Source organism: Momordica charantia (assembly GCF_013281855.1).
Source record: "Momordica charantia cultivar OHB3-1 chromosome 8 unlocalized genomic scaffold, Mcharantia_2.0 BLBB01000008.1, whole genome shotgun sequence".
Classification (NCBI taxonomy): Eukaryota; Viridiplantae; Streptophyta; class Magnoliopsida; order Cucurbitales; family Cucurbitaceae; genus Momordica; species Momordica charantia.
Genome location: NW_028275166.1, coordinates 8699670 through 8717299, shown reverse-complemented (window position 1 = coordinate 8717299; position 17630 = coordinate 8699670). Strand labels below are relative to the sequence as shown.

Sequence of the window (17630 nt, the reverse complement as noted above, 5' to 3'; positions counted from 1 at the left end):
ATGGGTGAGCTTTTAATTTTGATTCGGACGGCTCTAAAATGGATGATTAAAGTAACTTTATGAAATTAAAAGCAGGAAGGGCAAATGAAGAGCATCAGATGGTGTTGATTGCACGTGGCAAAAGGCAAGAGGGGATGGTGGATACAGCGAATCAGAGCCCCATCTGCCACGTGCGTTGTGGTCCCACTCCGAACGAGTCTTGTGGATTAAAAAGAAGCTCGCAAAAGTGAACGGCACTCGTTCAATCAGCTCCAAATCAACGGCTCAGAAATACATCTGGGACCACCATACCTCAATCATTACCGGCCGGTTCCCCAACAAATGTCCATTTCTCCTTCCGCCAACACTATATATACCCATCCATCTTCAATGCAAGAAACCAAAACCCAAAGAAAAACCAAAAAAAAACCCCAAAAAGAAGAAAAAAAAAAACTACAAAATTGGAGCGAATTTGATCGATTCATACTCGGTGAAGATCGAAAATGTCGTGGCAATCTTACATTGATGATCAGTTGATGTATGAGGTCGACGGCCAACATCTCAAAGCCGCTGCCATTGTCGGCAACGACGGTACTGTTTGGGCCCAGAGCGCCGACTTCCCCAAGGTTTTCCCCTGTTTTTTCCTGATTCAATTACGTTCTCAAATGGAGCATTTCTTCGGATCTTTAGTTTTTTTTCTTTTTTTTTCCCTCTGCTATTGCTGTTGTTGTTCTTCTTGCATTTTAGTTCTCGGAGGCGTACGTTATGATCGGAAAGGCTCCACGATTTCTTGTTTCGGATATAATGAGCGATGTATTTGCCGAAAATCGATAATCTACATTGCTTATTGTGATCTGTTGAGATCTGAGGGTTATGAACTTTTAGTTATTAGATCTTTCAATTGCTGTGATGAGATTAATTATTGCAAATTTCTATTGTTTTGTTCTTGCATCTTGATACAATGAACGGAAATTAAAACGTCTGTGGGAAGGAATTTGAGCAATACATTTCGATGTTGAGAATGGAAATTTTGTTTTCACAGTCACTTATTTTATTGGTCAAATTATTCTGTTAGCCTATAATAGTGTCCGGGATGAATAAATATTTGTCTTCTTTCGGCGGTTGTTGTAGTTCAAGCCAGAAGAGGTTAATGCCATTATGAAGGATTTTGATGAGCCTGGATCCCTTGCCCCGACTGGGTTACACCTTGGTGGAGCGAAGTACATGGTTATCCAGGGGGAATCTGGAGCTGTTATTCGTGGAAAGAAGGTACATTTTGTGGCTCAATATCCTGACATGATTCTCTTTGATGTTGCGTTACGATTGATAATCGATCATCAATGTTTTTGATACTATTTTCTGGTTACTCTAATTCAGATAATCTATAGATCTGACGTTTAGGATTGGTTGTTCTTTGAATATGAAGATTATTAAATCAAAATGCACACTCTGCTCTTTTGGGCATTTCTTTTCCTTACGAGAGTATTGAATAAATTATTTTCTATGATCGAGAGAATAAACCTACAATTTGTGGGGCAAAATATTCTCTGCTTGCCACCAAGGAATGTGACAGATATTGGACTTATTAAACATGCATATTTGCACAGCCTCAAAGATTCATTGTTGTTTTTCCTATGATTCAAAATTTTTCTTGCTGAATTATTCAACAACTTTTCAATCTAAAGCAGTTCCTAGGAAATTTCCCACCATTCATGGTCTGTTCTATGAAATTTCCAATTATCACAATTCATACCGATCACTACAGTCAACTTATTAAACAAAAAATGAAGCAAATGAAATTCAACCCTCCTAGGAGTTGCAGTATGCCAGTACTGTGTTAATTTAATCTAATCTTTGATCTTATTTGATGATCCATTTGACAGGGCACTTCTGGGATCACTGTAAAGAAAACAACCCAGGCACTCATTTTTGGTTTATATGATGAACCTATGACTCCAGGACAATGCAACATGATCGTTGAGAAGTTGGGAGATTACCTGATTGATCAAGGCCTGTAATCTTTTTTTTTTTTTTTTTTCTATACATAATTTGGGATTTTGAGCCTTTTTATGGCTGTGAACTGAGAGTTACAGAAAATAATAGTGTGAAGAATCAGGATGAAAAGCAAGAGTGTGGTGATTTTGGTCGCTGATTTCTACCCATTCTATGTATTTTGGCTTATTTTTGTGCATTGATGAAAAACACTACTTCTTCCAGTATCAGTTTTTTCAAAGCATGAGCTTGTACGTATTGTATTGTTGTTGTTGTTGGTAATTAAGTTGGTTTTAATATAAATATTGATTTTTGTGAACCCTTAATTATAGTTGAGTTAAAGTAACCTACTCATATGATAAACATTCTTGCCTTTCACTACCGTGATTATCAGATAATATGGTTTAAAAAATATGTTTTTTTTTCGTTCTCATGTCTTCCCCGTTGTTTTTTCCTTTCTCGTTTTTTGTTTTTAAATAATAAGCGACGGATAATTATGACTCATTTGGTAACATGATCAACACCGAAGAAACATATAGTTGCAAAATAACGAGACTTGTTGTTCCTTCGTTTCTAATTTTTCTAAAACATAGATAATAAATATATTAAAAAATAAATAAATGGCATAAAAATTTGAATTTTAGTTCAAAATTTCATATAGAACCTTTATTTTTTAAATAATTATAAATAGTTACAAACATGTTAGATAATGATAAAGAAATACTAAACAGGCTCCTGGCAGTCACTTTATACTAATTAGATCAAATTTGTTATTTATTAAAAGATAAATTAACATTTTGTTCCATTAGTTCAAAAAATAACATTTAACTTGCTCACATTCTCTCATGAATACTCAAATTGAATTGTTTTATTTTTTAAGAATAATGTGTGATAAGTGGATGAATATTTCTTATAAGACAATTTATATTAAGTTTTTAAAACAATTGTAAATAATATGATGGAAGTTAAGGGGAAAATTCATTAGAAATTTACATCAAACATTCCAATATCAAAAATAGAAAGAAATCTATATTGTGATGACTTAAAATACGATTAAGAACCTATCTACATCTTATCATAGGTTGAATCAAGAAAATATTAATTTTTTTCTCTTTTTTTTTTAATTATTCGATACAAGACAACACTCAAGCTCTTTACAAATAAGCTAACACCCTAAGGTACAAATATTATTTTCTTTTAATGGAATATAGTTACAGTACCTTCCTTAAATAGAAGGTTAAAAAAAGTAATCCTGATAATTTTACAAATAATTATAAATAATACAAAAAGAAAAGAAAATAGAAAGAAGTTTTCGTTTTGTATTTCTAATATGATCCCATCAACGAGTTCAAATCTCAATCCTAACATAATATGCTAAAAAAATGATTGATTTTCATAGGGCCGAATTTCAAAAATGAAAAATTTATCTAAAGCTTTTATGGAAGAGTTATCTTCATCACTAAAATAAATGGTTAAAGTAATATATTGAATTAAAAAAATTTTGGGGGGTTTTGGGGGCATTTCAAGACAAATTTTTGTACAATTTTTATTTACAAGAGCTGTTTTCAACTGTAATTAATTTTTGTTCGATATTATGATTCCAATAATTATATTTTTTTATTTTTTTACATAAAAAATTATTTTATTTTTGATAACCGATTCCAATAACTATTGAACATATGTTAATAAAAAATTAATAACATCAAATTGACACACCATTAATTTGAATATTTAAAGTAAACATTAATATCAATATTTACTTATTCTTTTTTCTCAAAAAAAAATATTTACTTATTCTAAAAAAATGTCAATATTTACTTTTCATTAAAAGAAAAAAAAATGTCGGCCATAAAAACTAAATAAATATGTGAATATTTACTTGCTAAAAAAGATGTCAATAATTACTTAACCCGCCGTAGCGCACCGTTTTGCCCTATGGCAATTTCGTAATTATGGATCAATTCACGAAACCCTAGCCGCGGCTCTCCCCCTTCATAAGCACTGCTACCGTGAAGGTTCCAAACGTTCTCGTCACTGAGAAGTTCCTTCGTTTCTCTGCCGTCGGCTTCGATTTGGATTTCCGATTTTAGTATAGAGATTGTGAAGCAGGGATTGTGTGTATCGGCGTAGTGCTAATTTCAGTGCACTCTGTTCCGAAAGAGTTCCCTGCAATATCCAATCTCCAGGGGAAGGTGGGCAGTTGTGATTCATCTCCCATTGATTTTTCAACAATCATCTTCCCTACATCACATCACATTTCGAAACCTGATTGATTTTGATGATCGCGAGTTCTGGATCTACTGTGGATCCGGTCTCTATGCGGTTGGATTTCTCGTGAACTTTTAACTAATTTCTTTCGGCGATTCTGTTTTGATTCTTTGAGCATTTTTAGGGTTCAAAATAATGAAATGTTCTTACTGTATTTTTGGATTAAGCATTGTTCTTCTGATGAGCCTTTCAATATGACGAAGAACGATCGCTTTAACGAACAATGAGATCTGACATTGATCTTTCACTCAGGTTGATTTTCACTTCACGATTAACTATTGTTCTTGTTTCCATATTTTTGTCTATTGATCGGCTTGTTCCGTACCAGTCCATGATGGTCATCTGATAAATTTCAGATCGTAAGTCAATTACTGCATCGACCTGATTTAGTTAGATCCTTAATGAACTGTGAATAGAACTGCTCAATTTTGGGTGACAAAGGGATTAGTGAAAGCAAACAATATTTGATTTTCAGTTATGGAAGACGAATTTTGTTCTTTGTTCCTTGTTTCACCCACAAGTTGAAATTTATTTTTGGAAAATACGATGTTCGTTCATACAATGAGTAATAAAATACCAGTTATTCTCATTCCAATCCCATGATCGATCTCTTGAAGTGAGTATATTACAATCTGAAAAAGTCGATTACTTAATATATTAAAACTATAAATTTTGTTATACAGAAATTATAAATATTTTAGACTATTTGGGTAATGGCAACTTGTTAAGTTTACCAGGGTTTAGAACTGCGTGAAAAAGATAGAACAAATGGGTGAATCCTTCGAGATGGAATGATGGGATTTAACTCCATTAATAAGGATTGAATTGAAATCAAACCGCAGATTCAAACTTTTAAATTTGTTGGACCAAATTTTAGAATCAGTTATTAAATTTAATATGTGTTCATATCATTTAGACTAATTTTGTTTAAAACTTTTTTAAAGTATCATATTGTTTAAAAAGATGATAAATATTTATACTTTATTTTAATTTTTTTTAATAAATTTTAAAATTAGTTTATTTTTTCCAATTCTTGGAATCGTGTAACATCCCAACTGGTTTTGTTGTGAGGGTCCTTTAGAAATTTCTAGTTTACTTGCTTGTGATTGTTCTCATTTATTCTCCTAATTTCGTCCAAACTTATTTCTCAATATATTTATATATTCATATATTATATTTTTATGAGTACATTTTAAAACTTATTAGAGGACAAACCTAGTGAAATGAAACTTCTTAAGAGACGATTTCATTTTCACACGTTAAAAAAAAAAATTTCCGTTAAACTTAAAAAAAAAACGTAATATTAAAGTTTCTCGTTTCTAGAATAACCCCATTTCTATATTTATAATATTTTTTAAAGTATACTATATTTTTAAAGTGTTAGCTTCTAATATATATATAAAGGTGTTGCCTGTTCTTTATTTTTTTTAAAAATAATATATTCTATTATCTTTATGTCAAAAAGGTTTCATGTTCTAATTGCGGTGAATTTTGTCTCTAAAACATGTATTTTTTTTTGGGAATAAAACATGTATTCTATATTTCTATATTTAAAATGTCGTATGTTCTATATTTTTAAAAAGTATTGCATTACTAAATGTCATGTATTACTTTTCTAAAAAAAAAAAAGTCATGTATTACTTCTCAAACAAATGTCATGTATTCGATAAATTAAAAAAAATTTCTATTATTTCAAGTGTCATATATTCTATATTTTAAAAAGAAGTTTTGGGTATATTCTATATTTTAAAAAGAAGTTTTGGGTATTTTAGATTTTCCAAAACTTCCTAACTTCAAAAGTTTGCATATTCTCGAATTCGAAAATTTTTAATTTCAAAGTGTCATGATGTATTTTTTTAAAAACCGACATTATATATTTTCAAAAGAAAATGGCGCATAATCTATATTTTGTAAAGTTCTCCCCATTCTATAAATTAAGAAAGGTTCCCTATTATATATTTTTTAATTAGTGTTTCAATATTTAAAATGGTTGCATATATCAAAGTTTCAAAATCGGTACATTCTTTATTTTCGAGAAGTGTTGGGTATTCTAAGTATTATATTTCGAGAGTTCAACAAATGTTATAGTGATATCGAATTTTAGATGAAAGGTAATAGGTTATCCACTTATATTAAAAAAAGTATTTCATATTCTATATTTCGAAAAGTGTCGTTCATAAGTGAGGGTGAAAATCTCCACTCACTTTTTGTATATTCCACCTCTTTTAAATCGACCCTAAATTTTAAGGGATCTACATAATTAATACTTTCTGTTATAAAAAAAAATTCAGCTAATACTCTTATACCACCACACCAATTAAGGTTATTTCTACATAGTTAATACTTTCTGTTATAGAAAAAATTTAAAATACCCACCGCATTATTTGTAATTTCATCGATTACCCATGGACCAATATTTGTTTTATATCTAAATGTAGCATATAAATAAAATTTTATTTAAACATTTATTAATAAATGAATGCATACATTTATTTCCTTCAGAAAAAAAGCAGGCATATATTTATTTTTAAGATAAAATAAATGAGAAAAAAATATTATAGAACAAAAATAATGACGGACAAAATTGTCAAAACCTCATTATGGAAATCTTAAAAATATGTGCTTGCCTTTACTACCTGCCTCCTTGAACTACTTAACAAAGTATTCCCAAGCTGGAGAGGAGAGAAATGGAATTTCAAAGCTTTCTACCAATGACCGGAGAAAGAGTTATCCAACATTCCTATCAAACAAATATGGAATATGAATGCCCATCTCATATTCTCATGAAACAAACGACCCTAAAGCTTTATTCCATAAAATTATGTTTTTAGTTTTTTAGCCAACATAATTAAGGTAAAAAACTAGTTACAATTTTTTTAGTATATAACTTTATAAAATTAGAGCTTTTATTTCCAATGAGGTCTTTTCTTGCTAAGATGCTGATTGGCTAGAGAATATTTTCTTTATTTTTAGGAAGAGATATTTAAAATGTTATAGGCATGATTTTTTAAAACATGAAAACTATTAACAAAAAACTCATTACCCAAATATGCGCTAGAGACGCAAAATCAAAGAAAGAGCAAAAGAAGAAAGATTGAACAAAATCTCCTTGCTCATCTCATGTTAGGATAAGAATAACACATGATTTTCTCAAAAACATAATTGCAATTTGTCTCCCAAGACTAAGGCCAAGGTTAGCAAAATTTCTGCTGTCCCCACCTACCAATCTTATGTGCATCCTATTTTCCTTGCACCTACCATGACACCATGTGTTTTTGGAGACAAGATTTTTGACCAAAGATTCTTTCCCTTCCAAATAAGATATGGAAGAAAGATAGTGACCCCTCTTCTTATGTGGATGGATCATCCCCTTTTTTGAGCTTATCCTTAACTTTTCAAATCCTTTGGAAAGGTCAAGCAATTCATACCATAACGCAAGATAATGTAGAATCTTAAGATAAGGAATTCAATCAAATGAAAAGTAGAGGACAAAATTTATTTCAATTGGCCAAAAAGTTTGAATTTTTTTTAGTGTTACCATCAAATGCATGGAGTTTTAGTGCTTCCAAGGTCAGTGGTTGACATTTCTTTTATAAGGGTTTATCCTTTCATTCTTCAGCCATATTTTTTCTTGGTTGTTTGGAAACCACATGCCTCTACATGTGAGCACTGCAATTTCCCTTCCATTTCCTTTTAAAAAAATATAGGCAACCACTCTTGGAATTTTCTTTTTCTTTGTACAATTGGATGCCTATAAATGGTCCACAAGAAATGTCAGAGACTCAAGGTTGTTGTTTATGTTAAACCATCTTATATAAATACATAGAAAGCTCAGGCCACCACAGCAAATTCTGGCCTTGTCAAATTCTGGTTTTTCTTCCTGCTTGTTTTATTCTTGTTCTTCATCTTCTTCTTGAATATGGGTGGAATACAGAGACAAACGCTTCGCGAATCACGTTCGGTTGCGGTATGCCAAGAGTTCCATGAAAATCTGGAAGAGCATTGGGTGAGCAAGAGGAGTGATCACTACAACGTTGCTTCTTCTACATCTTCATTTGAAGATTCATCAGTTTCCAGTGGATCTCTATCTTCGATAGAAGATGCGTGTTCATCGACTTCGAACACTTCTTCTGAATCTAGTGGACCATTGGAGGATTTCACAGAACTTCTTGCTCAACTTCCTATCAAGTAAGTGTTGATGGATCTAAACTTGTAATTCATAGACTAAACTTTACCCTATTCAAGCTAGGCCTTAACCCGACCGTACTGCAGAATTACGTACCCAAATCTACGAGTTACGCCTGTTCTAAATTTCTAATAGCAGTTACTTGTATTTGGCAGGAGAGGACTATCCATGTTCTATCAGGGAAAGTCTCAATCTTTTACATCTCTATCAAGTGTAAAGAGCATAGAAGACCTTCCAAAGAAGGAGAATCCTTACAGCAGGAGATTGAATGGATATAAGAGCTATGCAGGTGGCTTAGACACTCACAAATCTTCCTATACTCTTCCAAAGGCTCCCACTTTTAAGAAGGCCTCAAGAAGTTCTGTGTCTTTTGTCCAAGTTAGGAGAGGCAGTACTACTTTGGCTCCTTCCATTCCTGTATATGATGAGAGTTTTTGATCCCTAAGCAAGCACCTTTCAAGAAAATTGACCAATTTTTCTTTTATAACTTTTGCTTGTACAGTAGGAATGCAAATCAAAATTATATTGTTCCATCAGAGTTTCTGATGAAGATTCCCTCTTCATTCAATTATTTTAGAATCCCACGTCTTATTTGTCTTTCAAAACACCAAACACAAGATGTTTGATCTAAACTATTATTCACTTCAGATGTTTGATCCAAAAAGAGGAATGGATAATAATAACACCACTAAACTCTGTATCTCTCTATCAGTTAAGAGAGAAATTCATCTAAATGACTGTCAGTTATGAAGTCTGGAATTTTAAGAGTACTAGTGGAACAAAAGGAAAAATATGAACAGAGGATGCTGTTCCAATGCTAAGTGATGTTAGAAAGTAGAAGAGCATGATATGACAATGAAGTTTTATGGAGAAACGATACGGTTTCGAATTCTGGATGATCTTCTCACTGGAGTTGGGATCGACTTCACTTCTTCGTCTCCTCTCACCTACAGATGAAAAATCAGCAGCCTTAGACCAATTATACAGAACATTCCCAAAATACTTATAGTCCACTAAACGATAGTTTAGAATTTATACTCACCTCTTTTTTGACAGCTTTCTTCTTAGTGATGGTGCTTCCATAGGATGGGGAACTCGTGGTAGAGAATTCTGACAAAGCTTCCTCGGGTCCGGAATTCATATTCTTGCTCACTGGTTTCTGTTCAACAGAAGCATGAAAACTACTGTCCTCTGCCTCAATCATCCTGTTCTTCAAGCCACTTCTGTTCTTAAGAGAGTTGCTCATACCTCCAACTACGATCTCACCAAGAAACTGAACTGTTGGAGCTTCATGGTGGTATAATTCTTTAGAACTCTCCACTTCATCTCTTGAATGGATAGAAGATGACAGCATTTTGAAGGAATCAACATTCCCAATATGCTCATGGTTTGATTTGTCAACAACACAAGTAGGCTTAATCGTTGAAGGTGAACGCGAAGGCGAAGGCGGCTCCCTTGTAATAATTTTCTCAGCTTCTACAACTGGAGACTGCAACAAAGATGGCGTTACACTTGCAGAAATGGTGGGTACTTTCTTGTCAACTTTCTTCTTCTTAAATTGGAAAGACAAGACCAGACAAGTTAAGATTGCAGACGATACTGAAAGTCCAAGTATAACCTTAAGCACAGACTCAGTTTCAGTGTGCATAAGTTCAACAAGTTCAGACTTCAGTTTCTCCAAGTCTTCAACAAAACTGGATATGACATTGGCTGTTCTCTCCCAAATGGTGCTTTTACTTGCCTCGCGCACAGAACTCTCGGCTTCCCCCTTGTTGCTCTCAACCATTTCCCAATCTCCAACTTCTTCCATTTCAAAAACCTCCTCCTGTTTGGGAGTGTACTCATTTCCAACAGCAACTAAAATGTCAGACAACAAGTTGTCTTGGTCAAATCCATTAAGAATGGATGGCTTTGAAGCTTGAATAGATTCGTCGTTTTCTTTTCTTTTTTCTTGATTACCATCATCTTCAACTATTAGCTCTGAGAATTCAACTTCATTTTCTTCACCTTCAGTCATCTCGTCGGCCATAGTTCCCCCAGGCCCAGCTTGAGATTTCTCTACAACTTCTTCTACTTGTTCAGGATCTTCTACTTTTTCCAAATTTCCATATTCATTCTCACCATTTAACATCTCAGTTTCTTCCAAAAAACCAACATTTTTCGCATCTTCCTGATGAATAAATTGGCCTACACCTTCCGGATTCATGTTTGAAGTAGCCTCCGTTACTTCTTCATCCCAAAGATTACTTCCTTTTGCACTCAGGGTTTCTATTACTAAGTTGGAGCCACCAAATTCATCAGTGTGATTCAAAATTGGGCAAAACCCAGATCTGAAAATCCTCGAAACTTCAAAGGAAGGTGTGGGCGTGTTCATGGAAGTGATATACAAGGTTGACAAAACCAAACCTGCGATAGTGAGCAAGAATTTAAGTAAACCTTTCACAGTCCCATCTCCCTCGCCTTCATCTTCAATTTCTTCATCAATTTCGCAGCATTCCCCCTCAATATCCTCCATCTTTCCCTTTCCAGTTTCTTCTTCAGAAGATGGAGTGGGAGAAACCAAGATTTCTGCTGCTCCATCGTTTTGTTGACGAAAAAAGATCTCCCGTCGTCTACTTGGTTTGTATCTTAGAAATTTAGGTCTGGGAGAGAGATAATTTGTTAACGGATCATACGCCGCCACAGAATTCTTCTCATCGCCGTCAAAATCCGAAACTCGAGATGATAACAATCTGGTCTGAGACATAGAATTACCTCGACTACCAGAATCCACTTGACAAAAAGAGGGATCGAATTTTGCAATTTCCGACAAAGGGTTATCGCCGGATTTCAAATCCATGGCCTTATTTCGTTCAGTTAAGACCTTCTTCGCACTCTTTTCCGTCTCCCCTGATTTCCTTGGGTCCAAATTGACGATCGATGGAGGATAATTTTGATTGTTTTCATCTACAAGAAAGAAATGAAAACAATTTCCTTAAACGACAAATCGGAACCGATTTAGATCTGAGCATAGAAAAGAAAATTCAAGAAAATCGTGAGGTTTCATTTTCCCTCGTTTTCTTAGCAATTAGGGGAAGAGACTCACCCGACTTTGAGAACATTGTAGATGCAGAGAGCTTGCTATCCATTTCAATGGAGTAAAATTGCAGTTGAATCTGTGACTGAAGGCGCGGAAATTTGGAAGCGAAGGAACGAGACGAGCAGATATGACCGTTGGAATTTCGGATTTGTTTGATTGTTAAAAGCCACTTGAAATTTGAAAGGTTTTCCGAACGTTGCAAGTGCCAGTTGTCACGAGTTTAGCGCGTTCATGGGAATCTCCACAGTTGGGCTTGAATAACGTGGAAATTCGTGGGCCCGCTTAGATTAAAATTTGGGCCCAAGCCCAAGACAATTGAAAAATGCATGTCCCTACCCATAAATTGGAAAAATAGGAAGAATCTCAACAAAAAAACAAAAAAAGAATATATATTATATCATATATATTTATTTCGATATCATATTTTCTTAAAAACAAGTATTGGACCTAAGAGTTGATTATATAGTTATAGCATTAAAAAGAGTACTATACAGCTTTAGAATTATACTTCGGAATCATATTTGTTAAAAAAACTAACATTTACCTGTATCAATGGTTCCTATTATATTTTATAGATCATTTTACAAAATTTTGATTTTTTGAAATCTTAAAAGAAAAAGTTTATATAGTATCGAACCATTAGATCATCTATTTAACCTCTAGTATTTACCCTAATGCCTCTATTTATAGAGTTTTCTAGTGGAAACAGCTATTTTGCTTCATGGCCGAATCCATTGGCAATGAGAGTAATCATGCATATTATAAACTATTGTAAAGTCTATTTACTTTTCAGTGTGGGATCATTAACATGCCCCTCAAGATTGTGGTTTTTTTTTACTTATCGATCTTGATCGGATCATGGTAATTTGAGTTTCGAACTCAGACCAAATTACCATCTAATGAGTTTTTGAACTAAACTGAGTATGGGTCTAATTCTCATATAATATAATTAAACCAATTAAATGTGGTCTAATGAAAAGACATGTGATATTTGAAAATTGTCATTTTGTCAGGTGCGTTTATGATTGGCCTAACATTTATAATTGTGCGTAATGTTTAAAAAGAAAAAAGATTAATGCCTTTCGATTATTTCATTTTAAATTCATTAAATCGAAGCAAAAAAAAAAATAGTATTGGGCCAGTATCTATATTTCAAATATTTTTAAAAACTGCAACAAAATTAATTTTGAAGAAACTTTGGATTTAATGGATTCGGTTGAGGAAAAAACAAATCTAGTGCTGGATTGTGAAAGGCTCGTGATTTCTGTTTACGGATGTGATGATTCAAATCAGTGTTCAGCGAAATTTGAATCGGTCAAAATAATGATTATTCAAAATACCCAAATTACCCTTGTCGCACTCACGTGATTTAACCTCCTAAAGGCACGTGCGTCAGATAATGCCACGCCTAGTCTCCAAAAGCACAGAAACCCATCAAACTCCTACTAATCATTTTTCCTCTCTTAATCATTTACTCTCTTATTATGATGTCCAATTACTTAAATAATTTACTCCACTTTTTTTCTTTTATTTCTTTTGGGGCAATTTTTCTATATATATTTTTTAATTTAAGCCCTACTATTTCAAAAGTTTTTCAGTTTAGTCATTTATCATTAAGAAATATTAATATCCACTAATAGTAAATTTACATGGTGCAATGTTTATTAAATTGGTATAAACTTTGAAGAAAAAGAGTTGTCTAAAAGAAGAAAATTCAAAATTTTTAAAATTTGAGGAGAAATAAATTTTTTACATGATTTTTTAACCCTTCTCAATTTCTGTCAATTCATTGAGTATTATATCATATAAGTTTATCATTAGTCAATTTTTACACTAATTAGCAATGAGGGAATAAATTATAAAATATATTAAAATAGAACACTGAATTGAAACTTTTCAAACAATAGGGACTAAATTGTAAATAGTACTCAAATATTAGAGACTACATCATATATTTAAACGTTGTTTTTTTTAAGAATTAAATAAGTTCAAGTAGATAATTAAATATTTAAGAATATTTATATTTGTTTCCTGGAAAATATTTGATAAAAAAAATCAACATAAATATCATTTTTTTATCAGGTGTATAATAATGTATGAACAAGGGTAAAAGATAACACCTATGAATAGAAACAAAAAATTAATTAATTTTCTTAATAATATATGTACAAGTTGAGTTTTTTTTTCCGAAATGTTACTAGATGTGTGGTTTTTGAATTGAAATTAAAAGAAAAAATAATAATCAAATTAAAGTTTTTAGTTGTGTTTCTACTCGATGTGAAGTAAAACTTTATGAGAGAAAAAGAAAGATTGAGAAAATTATAAAATAATTAATGCATTTACGTGTGAAATAGAAACAAAAAATAATGTCAAAACGAGCATAGCTCAACGGTAATTGACATATACCTCCCACCAAAAGTATATGAGTTTGAATTCCCTCCTCGACATGAACTAAAAAAAAAGAAACAAAAAATAATTGTACAATAATGAAATTAGGGCTGTTGGAGAGGTAGAACGTATGAGAGAAAGATAGTAGTTTTATTACAAATAAATCTAACAATGAATAATAAGCCGACCAATTCTTAAATGGGATTGAAGCCAATATCAAAGGCAACTAATTTGGTGGGAAATAATGAATTTCAAATTTCTCCCACTCCCTAGTGTCGTTTACCTCCCATTTTTCTTTTGTAGAACATAATTCTTACTTCTTCTTTTCTTTTTGATTTAATATTTTAAGTTTGAGATTCGGCTTTTTTGTTGTAAATTAGTTTTCTAATCGAAGTCTAGATTGTTGAAGCTTTCAGCTAGCTCATTCCCTTCATAATGATAGACTATGAGTATTGACCATAAATGACTGATGATCGATCAATTAATTTCGATGTCTCTTTCCTCATGGAAGAATAATTGGTAGTCTTGACACACAAAAAAAAAAAGATTCTAGCACGAAGAGACGTTGTCGAGATTGTAGTCCCTGAAATCCAATGAAATGCAATTAACGACCCCTCAAAATTGGAAGAAATTTTGGTATAGAAGGAATTAAGTTGGATAATTTGGAAGTAGTGATAGCTACTTCAATTCCTTTGACTTAAGTCGTTAGTCATGTGAGTTATTTAAATCCAAAATTTCTAAGAAACTATATGTTGTATCATACATTAAAATTTATTAATTTTAAATTAGTGTAAATCTAAATATATATGACACAAATTCCAAATTTTCAACCTTCAATGGCAAAACAATCAAAATTTTCGCATTCCCTTATTTGATAAAACAAGTGATTTTTTTAAACGTTGAATATCACATGAATACACAAAAGCATAGCCTATCAATATGAGCTCAATGATAAATCACGTATTATCATCCATAACATCGATGCATTTGAACTAAAACAAAACAAATTTATGACAAAGACTAATACTTGAAATGTTAAAAAAAAAAATCTTAAAATAATTCCATTAAATAGTACTAAAGTTAACGCTTATTCCTAGGAGGATTTCAATACTTTTCTTCATATAATTTCTTAATTTCAAGAATCAAACAAATTTAGAGAGGAAGGCGAGACAAGAATACATCATCAATTCTCCATCCCATCTAAATAAGTCCCATAACTTGTGACTAATTCTTAAAACTAAACATGATCATTTAAGTGTCGCCCTACTTACTTCTTCCTTTAGACTAGACTAAATACAAATCTCATTTATCAAATCTTTAGAAATAATTTAATTACCGTATCCCAAAATTACTCTGTTCATAGAGAAAGTAAAACGCCAATTCATTGAGATAGGATGAATTTACACAAAAACACTCTGTGTTTTGGAAAAGAAAACTAAAAAACTAAAACTCCCCCCCCCCCCCCCCCCCCCCCCCAAAAAAAAAGGCTCACAATTCAAATCCTTCTTCTCCTTCTCCAAGGCGATGATTAAAATTTGCGTGCATTCTAACGCTGCAAATGCTGTTCCTCGGCCCCATTATCTCGTTCAGCGCCACCCGTTTCTTCGTCCAAACCTCCGGCCTCTGCTTCGGCGCGCTCCGGGACCTCAGCTTCGCCTTGAACGATTGGGTACTCGCCATATAATTCGGATAATTCGTGTACGGACGGAAATACCCCTCCCCGTACACACTCCTCGCCGCCGCCCACCCGCCGCCGTTCGTCACCCGCGGCGTGCTGTGGGCCGTCGACACCCGCCCGCACTCCTCCCCACCGCCGCTCAAGCTCCAATCGAAGTCCTGCACGTGGCGACCGGTCGGCGTCGAGAATCGCGCCGGAGACGCCATCGCCCAGAAATACGGCGACGGCCGATCGTCGGGGAGCTCGGAGAGCAGGCTGTTGAATCGGCGCGACCTTGATTTGGGTCTGAATGTGTCGATTTCGACGATTTTGGGGTCTTCGATTTCGTCGCCGGCCGGGAAATGTTTGGGATTATACTCCGGGACCGATTTGTTCTCTTTGTTGTGGGAACGGCGAGCTCTTTGTGATCGGACGGTGGTCTGCGCTCTGATCAGAGCCTGCATACTCTGTAAAGTTTCAACAGCTCGTTTTCGGACAAGAAATCCTCTGACTAAAGCTTGTAATTTTACCAATCCTTTTAATGCTCTAAGTGCCTTCCTTGCCTGCAATTCAAATTTCAAAGTTTAGTATTCGAATTTCCACTCACACCCATTTGAAGAAATTCGAAATGTAGTAACTTATCAAAACAGAGTGATGAAATGGGAGAGATTTATGTACCAAATGGCCTCTGAAAACGTTCTGAATTTTAAGAGCAGCCGAAATCTCTTTCCCTCCATTGAACAGAGCTCCTCTGCTTTGGTTTGTAAGCCTAACAACGGCGGCCGCTGCCTGAGCTGCCACGACAGCGGCATCAACTGCGGCGGCCGATGCGGCGGCGACGGCAACCACGCGCTCGTTGTGCTCTTCATCGGACTCGACAGGAAAATTAGATATTTGCCAATTGGCGTCGGCTACGGCTTTCCTCGGCGGCGGCGGCGGAACTTTGCCGGTAAATTCCTTTCCGGATTTCGAAAAACTCCACCGGTTCTTCTCTCTCTTGTCGCCGGCGGGGGAATTGGAATTATCGGCGTTCTTCTCTCTCTTCATTCCCAACAAGGCCCTCAGCCACCTCGTTGCCTTCCCCATTCTCTCTCTCTCTCTCTCTAGAATTCTGAGTACCAAAACCCAAAAACACAGAGACACAATTGGCCCAAGCCTAGAGAGAGAAACTCAAACAGCGACAGAATTGTCCCAATCTGGGGATCCTACAAAAGACCCACAAAGAGATACTAATCAAAATTTCAGTCGCAAAACCCAAAAATCCAATGTGGGATTTAACAATTCTGGATAGAAACAGAGAAACAACTACAAAGCCCAAATCCAAAAGAAAAACGAAACCCAGAACAGAGACAAACAGTAAAATGGAGCTAAACATTAACAAACAAAAAACTGAATCCAAAACCTTAAAAAGAAGATCGAAGATCGAAAGATTGCTTCTGTTTGGTTTCAAAAAGGGTATAATCTGACAACACCTCGTGAAAGACGGATAAGAAAAAAAAAAGATGTAAAGAGGAAAGATTAACCAAACTTCATTACAAGACAAAAAGACCACAATACTTTTTAAAAGTTGAAATTATGAAAACAAAAAAACTTACCCAGTTCCTCAAATTAAAAAAAAAAAGGGTCCCCAGTTTCCAATTTTCTTCTCCATGAGATCAAATCGGTCCAACTTTCAAGAAGGGGCAGTGAGACCCCACCATTCAAAAACAGGAGAAATTAAAAGAAGAAGAAGAAGTTTTCATGGAACTTCTCTGAAATTCTCTCACTTTCTGGACCAATATGTACTGATTCAATAGAAAGATACAAACTGTCAATCCCGTGAATTTTTCTCTCTTTTTTTTCTTTGTTGCGTGTGGATATTTTCCCTTTCAAGAATGCCCTTTTAAAGCCTGTCTTTTTTTTAAACTCTCAATTATTATTTAATACAGTTGCTGTTTTTTTTTAATTATTGAATTGATTTTTCTGATTAAAATTAAATCACACAGAAAATTGAGTCAAAAGCAGTAACAGACTCAGAGAGTTCAGTATAATTGCACTGTTTCTTCATTTTGACTCCAAATCTGCATTTTATTGTACTTCTC

At 34.0% G+C, this 17630-nt stretch overlaps 4 protein-coding genes and 1 non-coding gene across 6 annotated transcripts; 3 read left to right on the top strand and 2 right to left on the bottom strand.

Moving 5' to 3' along the window:
- The first annotated feature begins 369 nt into the window (after positions 1–369).
- LOC111021021 (profilin) lies at positions 370–2290 on the top strand. Its single transcript, XM_022297848.2, has 3 exons — positions 370–605; positions 1111–1248; positions 1863–2290. The coding sequence occupies exons 1-3, from the start codon at positions 483–485 to the stop codon at positions 1995–1997; spliced, it is 396 nt and encodes a 131-aa protein (XP_022153540.1). The 5' UTR covers positions 370–482; the 3' UTR covers positions 1998–2290.
- Positions 2291–4073: 1783 nt separating this feature from the next.
- Positions 4074–4220, top strand: LOC148209471 (small nucleolar RNA snoR135). The gene has a single exon (XR_015793346.1). It is a non-coding gene; the product is annotated as a small nucleolar RNA snoR135 (small nucleolar RNA).
- Positions 4221–7899: 3679 nt separating this feature from the next.
- LOC111021114 (uncharacterized) lies at positions 7900–8988 on the top strand. The gene is made up of 2 exons (XM_022297969.2): positions 7900–8427; positions 8581–8988. Exons 1-2 carry the CDS (start codon positions 8159–8161, stop codon positions 8861–8863), a joined length of 552 nt encoding a protein of 183 aa, XP_022153661.1. The 5' UTR covers positions 7900–8158; the 3' UTR covers positions 8864–8988.
- An 88-nt stretch (positions 8989–9076) lies between these two features.
- LOC111021113 (uncharacterized) lies at positions 9077–11990 on the bottom strand. The gene is made up of 3 exons (XM_022297968.2): positions 11511–11990; positions 9468–11371; positions 9077–9372 (listed from the first exon to the last, which is right to left on the bottom strand). The coding sequence occupies exons 1-3, from the start codon at positions 11551–11553 to the stop codon at positions 9289–9291; spliced, it is 2031 nt and encodes a 676-aa protein (XP_022153660.1). The 5' UTR covers positions 11554–11990; the 3' UTR covers positions 9077–9288.
- A 3380-nt stretch (positions 11991–15370) lies between these two features.
- LOC148209470 (protein IQ-domain 26-like) lies at positions 15371–17385 on the bottom strand. 2 transcript variants are annotated; one of them, XM_088127866.1, is made up of 3 exons: positions 17145–17385; positions 16228–16754; positions 15371–16112 (listed from the first exon to the last, which is right to left on the bottom strand). In XM_088127866.1, exons 2-3 carry the CDS (start codon positions 16633–16635, stop codon positions 15381–15383), a joined length of 1140 nt encoding a protein of 379 aa, XP_087983992.1. In that variant the 5' UTR covers positions 16636–16754; positions 17145–17385; the 3' UTR covers positions 15371–15380. The 2 variants fall into 2 exon arrangements, with proteins under 2 accessions (XP_087983992.1, XP_087983991.1); XM_088127865.1 differs by lacking the exon at positions 17145–17385 and having other exon boundaries at positions 16228–17138.
- Positions 17386–17630: the final 245 nt, after the last annotated feature.

What these genes read in the sequence shown, in the direction of transcription:
- LOC111021021 (XM_022297848.2), top strand. Translation starts at nt 483, where the DNA reads ATGTCGTGGCAATCTTACATTGATGATCAGTTGATGTATGAGGTCGAC. An exon ending in AGAGCGCCGACTTCCCCAAG is followed by an intron (nt 606 to 1,110) that starts GTTTTCCCCTGT and finishes CGGTTGTTGTAG; the next exon opens with TTCAAGCCAGAAGAGGTTAA. An exon ending in CTGTTATTCGTGGAAAGAAG is followed by an intron (nt 1,249 to 1,862) that starts GTACATTTTGTG and finishes TCCATTTGACAG; the next exon opens with GGCACTTCTGGGATCACTGT.
- LOC111021114 (XM_022297969.2), top strand. Translation starts at nt 8,159, where the DNA reads ATGGGTGGAATACAGAGACAAACGCTTCGCGAATCACGTTCGGTTGCG. An exon ending in CTTGCTCAACTTCCTATCAA is followed by an intron (nt 8,428 to 8,580) that starts GTAAGTGTTGAT and finishes TGTATTTGGCAG; the next exon opens with GAGAGGACTATCCATGTTCT.
- LOC111021113 (XM_022297968.2), bottom strand. Translation starts at nt 11,553, where the DNA reads ATGGATAGCAAGCTCTCTGCATCTACAATGTTCTCAAAGTCGG. An exon ending in TACAATGTTCTCAAAGTCGG is followed by an intron (nt 11,372 to 11,510) that starts GTGAGTCTCTTC and finishes TCTTTCTTGTAG; the next exon opens with ATGAAAACAATCAAAATTAT. An exon ending in AGAAAGCTGTCAAAAAAGAG is followed by an intron (nt 9,373 to 9,467) that starts GTGAGTATAAAT and finishes TTTCATCTGTAG; the next exon opens with GTGAGAGGAGACGAAGAAGT.
- LOC148209470 (XM_088127866.1), bottom strand. Translation starts at nt 16,635, where the DNA reads ATGGGGAAGGCAACGAGGTGGCTGAGGGCCTTGTTGGGAATGAAGAGA. An exon ending in ACGTTTTCAGAGGCCATTTG is followed by an intron (nt 16,113 to 16,227) that starts GTACATAAATCT and finishes TTTGAATTGCAG; the next exon opens with GCAAGGAAGGCACTTAGAGC.